At 54.8% G+C, this 5,531-nt stretch overlaps 1 protein-coding gene and 1 pseudogene across 1 annotated transcript; one reads left to right on the forward strand and one right to left on the reverse strand.

Annotated features, from left to right (window-relative positions):
• Positions 1-313: 313 nt before the first annotated feature.
• RAMP2 (receptor activity modifying protein 2) lies at positions 314-2,273 on the reverse strand. Its single transcript, XM_007177837.2, has 4 exons — positions 1,958-2,273; positions 1,455-1,517; positions 881-992; positions 314-751 (listed from the first exon to the last, which is right to left on the reverse strand). Exons 1-4 carry the CDS (start codon positions 2,055-2,057, stop codon positions 496-498), a joined length of 531 nt encoding a protein of 176 aa, XP_007177899.2. The 5' UTR covers positions 2,058-2,273; the 3' UTR covers positions 314-495.
• Positions 2,070-3,587, forward strand: LOC130705830 (uncharacterized; annotated as a pseudogene).
• Positions 3,588-5,531: the final 1,944 nt, after the last annotated feature.

The following is a 5,531-nucleotide window of genomic DNA, read 5'->3' on the forward strand; positions in this document are numbered from 1 at the left end:
GCAGGAGCCACAGCAAAGAGTCCTCCCTCATCCCCCCCCCCTCACCTCCCCAGCTGCTCTCCAGACCGGAAGGGAGTCTCTTCCTGCACGTTTCCTGGAGCTGGGTTTGGATAGACGCAGGAAAGGCCTGGCCTTGGGAGAAGGAAGTATAGGGGTGTGGCCTTCGGGTGGGGGAAGGGGTGGTGGGGGGCAGGTAAGTGAACAAAACAGTGGGCCTATCCAGATTCTTCCAGCTCTGCTGCTCAGAACGGAGGGCCTGTGGGAATGGCAGAGACTCTGGGAAGGACACAGACCCCACTGGGATGGGGAGAGGAACAGTGTACAAAAAAACAGTTTTATTTTGAAGATTACAGAACTTGAGCCTTGACCCCACCCAGCTTCCATTTCCACCGATCTAAGGATCTGCAGTTGGGGTAGGAGTGAGACAAGGAAGTAGGGAGGGGAGAGACCTGCAGAAGAAAGGAGTAAGATGGCGGCTGAAGAGCTCACGCCACCCTAGGTCTGGGCTTCACTGTCTTTACTCCTCCACACCACAAGGGTGACGAGGAAGGGGATGAGGCAGATGGGGGCTATGATCATGGCCAAGAGCACATCCTCTGGGGGGTCTGAGAAGGGGGGCTGCCCCAGGGAGCAGTTGGCAAAGTGGATCTGGTGAGTCTCAAAGATGATCTGTTCCGCCCAGGGATTGGGGAAGCCCAGGCCAAACTCTTCTGCATTCCTTTCCAAGCAGTCTCGAAGGATGCTGTAAGGCCTGCGGACAGGAGAGGACTAGAGTGAGGGAAGGGTTGGGCCCAAAAAGAGGACTGTCCCACACTCACTCAAGGCCCACAAGGAGCAAGCCCCAGCCCTGGCCCAAGCCGCCCTCCAGCACTGCCCCTACCTGCTAATGAGGGCCCAGTCACACCAATCCTTTTCGATAGAGTCCATTTGAACTTTATAATCATCCCAGCAACGTAGGACATTTGTCTCATACTTCTCCTCCACTGTTTTTCCTGTGGGCAGAGATGCTGCACATTGACCACACCCCTACGCCACCTTCCAAGCCCTCTGGTCCAGGTACTTCCATTGAGGAACCATTGTTCCTGTCTTCAAATATGGGAACTACCCGGACAGCCTCAGAAACCTTCCCAAGCAAGACAGTCCTGGCTGAGAAGAGAGTCTCAGCTCAGGAAAAACTTAATGTCTTCCATGTGCCCAGCACTACCCAGCCTGGCAAGAACTTCCACATACACTTTTTCTGGGATCTTCTAGTCCACCTGTGAGGTGGGCCAGCTCAGAGTTGGCTGGAGGCTTTGTGGGATGAGAGGTAGACCACAAGGAACCTCAAGAGAGAACAGAGCAGAACTTAGGGGCACCAGTTGGGTTTGGGGCCTGGCTTGTGAGAAAGGGACACTCCCCACTGACCTCTCTTCTCCTTGCCTTGGGCCACCCTCCCACAGCTGCTGGGTACTCACCTTCTGACTTGAAGCCGTCTGGGGTGGGAAGTTGAGCCAGGGACTCCTGGGGCTTCAGGACAGCTGTGGGCAGAAAAGGGGCAGGGAGATGGGATGATGGGGATCTGGAGACTGGAGGAAGGGGTGTGTGGGTTGGGGGCTGAGACCCTTGGAAGTCAGGGCTACTCTCAGAAGAAAAAGAGAAGCAATCCAGGCCCCCACGGGATGCCTCAGCGCCCGGAAGAGAGGGGCTGCACCAATTCATTCCCACTCACATCCAAACCCCTCCCTCCTCGCCAACTCCAGACCTCCCAAGACCTCTCTGTGGGACCCGGGAACGCCAGCTTTTCCCCAGTGGGAAGCAGCTCGCGCTGCGCCCTCACCGTGGTGGGGCCAGGGACCGTCCAAAGAGCAGCGCTGTCCGCACCCGCACCCCGGGGCCCGTTCCGGTCTTGGCCGTCCAGCCCCTCTCCCCTCCAGGGCCTCCCGCGCCTCCCGCCCGGGCCTCGGAGCGCTGCGCTTACCGCCCAGCAGCAGGAGGAGGCGGAGCGCTGCCGGTCGCCCGGCGCCGGTCGCGGGGAGCCGCGGGCCGCCGGCAGCGCGCTCCGCCCGGAGCGAGGCCATCGCGCGGCGAACAGGCGAGGAGGAGCGGCGGCGCTGAGCCGGGCCCGGGCGGGGGCGCCTATATCCCCGTCCCAAGCCGCAGGAAGCCGCGCCGCTTCCTCGCAGGGGCTGGGACGGCTGCGGCCACGTGGGGGGCGGGGGCGACGCCCGGGGCCGGCGGGCTGAAGGGGGAGTCGCTGCCCCACCCGGCCCTGGCGCCCGCCGCTCCCTCCGCCTGGCCGACGTTGGCTCACCCTTTCTGCTAGCTCACCCTGCGGGGCTGGACAGCTCCCCTCGTAACCCCAGAACCGGGATCCATTTCCTGGGCTCGGCTGCGTGGCGCCCAGGACTCGTCGGGGTCTCTGAGCCTCCGCTCCCCGGACTCTAGCAGCCCCTTCTCTTCCTCCGCGAGGGGGCGGGGGCATGGGGGGGCGGGTAGCGAAAAGGGGGAGGGGTTTGGGAGCTCAGAGGGCCTCTGAACGCTGCCGTATCTAAGGCTGGGGGTTGTGGCTGGCCGGGGCCGTGGGGGAAGGGGCCCGTGGAGCTGGGCTCAGAGTTCCCTTTCCTTGGGAACACCCACTGATGTCAGCCCGCCTGCCAAAATCGAGGAGGAGGAGGAGAAGAGGGAGCCAGACCTTCGGAGTCTGGAGAAGGCCTGAGGATAGAGGTAGAGGGGAAAGCAAAGTCCGAATACCCTGCCTTCGAGGCACCCTCTGGGGCCTAGACCCACAAACCAGATTGAGTGCAGGGGCAAAAGTAAGACTGCTCCATTCCCAAGAAGAAGGTGGCCACAACTCCTCAGGGCCAAGATTGTGAAAAGGAAAGGTTTAGAACCTACAATGTGTGACTTCATTCATGAGGTGGGTACATTATTTACAGAGGAAGAAGCTAAAGCTCAGGGGAAAAAGCCCAGGACTTGAGCTCAGAAGCTCTGAGTCCTAATTCTGCCTTCCCATTTTCCAGCTATATAGCCTGGAATGACCTCAGTTACCTTCATGAATTCTCAGATTCCTCCCATGTGAAAGAGGGACGTTACCCTCCTCACTAATCTGTAGTGAGAGTGACACTTGTGAAAGGGCACTGCACTCACTAGGCAGATGCTGGTTTCCTTTCCTCCTTTCCTAAGGACTTGCCTAAAGCCACACAGCTGAGAAACAGCGAGGCTGAGCCTGGGGCCCCAGCGGCCCTGACTTCTGCCACACCACAGCTGTCTCTGTGTCCTGAGCCAAAGCTTCGTAGGCCTGAAGCAGCCGAGGATCCCAGGAGCTGATTTGGCCATGACGTTCAACTCCAGACACAGCTGTCAGCACCGAACTTTCCTAAATTACTCCCAGACACTGACCCTTGGACTCAGCTGCTGCTGTTGTCCCAGTTTACGGATTCCTTCCCACCACAAATTATCTTGCACCATCTCTCTTCAAATCTTCATCTCGAGGTCTTAGGCTCTTAAATCATGGCCACTGATAACCTGTTGTTCCTCCATAGCTAGGATCAAGAGGTTGCTTTAGCAAGGCATCCAGAGGGAGAAGGGAATTGGCCCACTTGGCATGAACCCCAAAGCCCTCCTGGTGAGGGTCATCTTCTGCAATGGGCAGAAAAGAGCCAGGCTGCCTTGGAGTCACTTCAGGCCAGGGACAAACTCCGTTCCTTCCCTCCCACATGTGATTGCCCTTTTCAAGAAGGAAACATGGTCAAGAGGGAGATTTCTAGGTGATAATATGGGAGGAGGAAGCAAGGAGGGGCAGAAAGCAAAATAGCCATTTCCACTGGCCAGAGGCACCTGAGCCCGCTGTGGGTAAAGGCACAGAAACGAAGACCCAACACAGCCAAAAATAATAAAAAATAAATAAATTAATAAACGCTTGACATATTAAAAAAAAAAAAGACTAGGGTTGGGATCAAGATTAAAGTTGACAAAAACAAATGTTGGGTTTTAAATAAGGCAGTATGGTATAATGGATAAAAACAAACAAACATTGGTTAGGATTCTGAAGGCAGGTTTTTTGTGTTTTTTTTTTAAATTAATTAATTTATTTTTGGCTGTGTTGGGTCTTCGTTTCTGCGCGAGGGCTTTCTCCAGTTGCGGCGAGCGGGGGCCACTCTTCATCGTGGTGTGCGGGCCTCTCACTATCGCGGCTTCTCTTGTTGTGGAGCACAGGCTCCAGACGCACAGGCTCAGTAGTTGTGGCTCACGGGCCTAGTTGCTCCGCGGCATGTGGGATCTTCCCAGACCAGGGCTCGAACCCGTGTCCCCTGCATTGGCAGGCAGATTCTCAACCACTGTGCCACCAGGGAAGCCCCCTGAAGGCAGGTTTTGCCTCTGTCTTGCTGTGTAACCTTAGGTAGGCCATTTCACATCTTTGGAGCTCAACATTTTCATATATAAAATGACCTTAGTAGCAAAAGGGAAAATACAAGTGACTTGGTAGAAAGCGGTATTTTAGCCTAGAGTTGGAGTTAAGCTTGCATCATGATGTGGAGACCTCCAAAGGAGAGCTTGTTGTAGTCCTCCCTGAACTTGGGAGTTCAAACCTGTTGGAGAATCTGGAAATTTCCTCTCCTCCTGATTTTCCTCTTCTCATTTTTCCTAGCCAGTTGGATGTTTGGCTGTTTTCATTTGACCCCTGGGGGCATCCTGGTAACTGGGAGTCTGCTGCTATGGGGGTCCTTTGGGACTGAATGGGGACTAGAGACCTCACCTTTTCCAAGTTGTCATAGGAAATAGTCCCATGATCTGCAGCAAGGGGCCAGAGAAGGGCTTCATTAGGGACAGAGGCTGGCTTTTCCATGGGAAGTCGTATTTTCCACCCCTAGGGGCCCTTACCTTTCCTTTCTAAGCCCATTTCTGCTTTAAAATATATACTTTTTGCTATAAAGACATACTTTTTAATTGCAAGTAATACATAAGTATATACTCATTGCAGAATACTTAAACACAGAAAACGTTATAACCCCATTCCTTTCTCACCTCCCCCAGGTATTTTGGACCTAAAAAAAGCATAAATGGGAATTAATATCCTTGTTGTTCAGCGACTTTTTAAAAATTAGTAATATGTCTTGGGTCATCTTTCCATGATACCATATACAGATGTGCCTCTTTCCTTTTTTTTTTTAATTTTATAGCTACTTTATTTATTTATTTATTTATTTTTGGCTGTGTTGGGTCTTCGGTTCGTGCGAGGGCTTTCTCCGGCTACGGCAAGCGGGGGCCACTCTTCATCGCGGTGCGGGGACCGCTCTTCATCGCGGTGCGCGGGCCTTTCACTATCGCGGCCCCTCCCGTTGCGGGGCACAGGCTCCAGACGCGCAGGCTCAGTAGTTGTGGCTCACGGGCCCAGCTGCTCCGCGGCATGTGGGATCTTCCCAGACCAGGGCTCGAACCCGTGTCCCCCGCATTAGCAGGCAGATTCTCAACCACTGCGCCACCAGGGAAGCCCCGCCTCTTTCCTTTTAACTGCAGTGTAGTATTGTCTTCAGTCTTTTTTAGTTATATCT

The sequence above is a fragment of the Balaenoptera acutorostrata genome, chromosome 20, assembly GCF_949987535.1.
Source record: "Balaenoptera acutorostrata chromosome 20, mBalAcu1.1, whole genome shotgun sequence".
NCBI classification, from domain to species: domain Eukaryota; kingdom Metazoa; phylum Chordata; class Mammalia; order Artiodactyla; family Balaenopteridae; genus Balaenoptera; species Balaenoptera acutorostrata.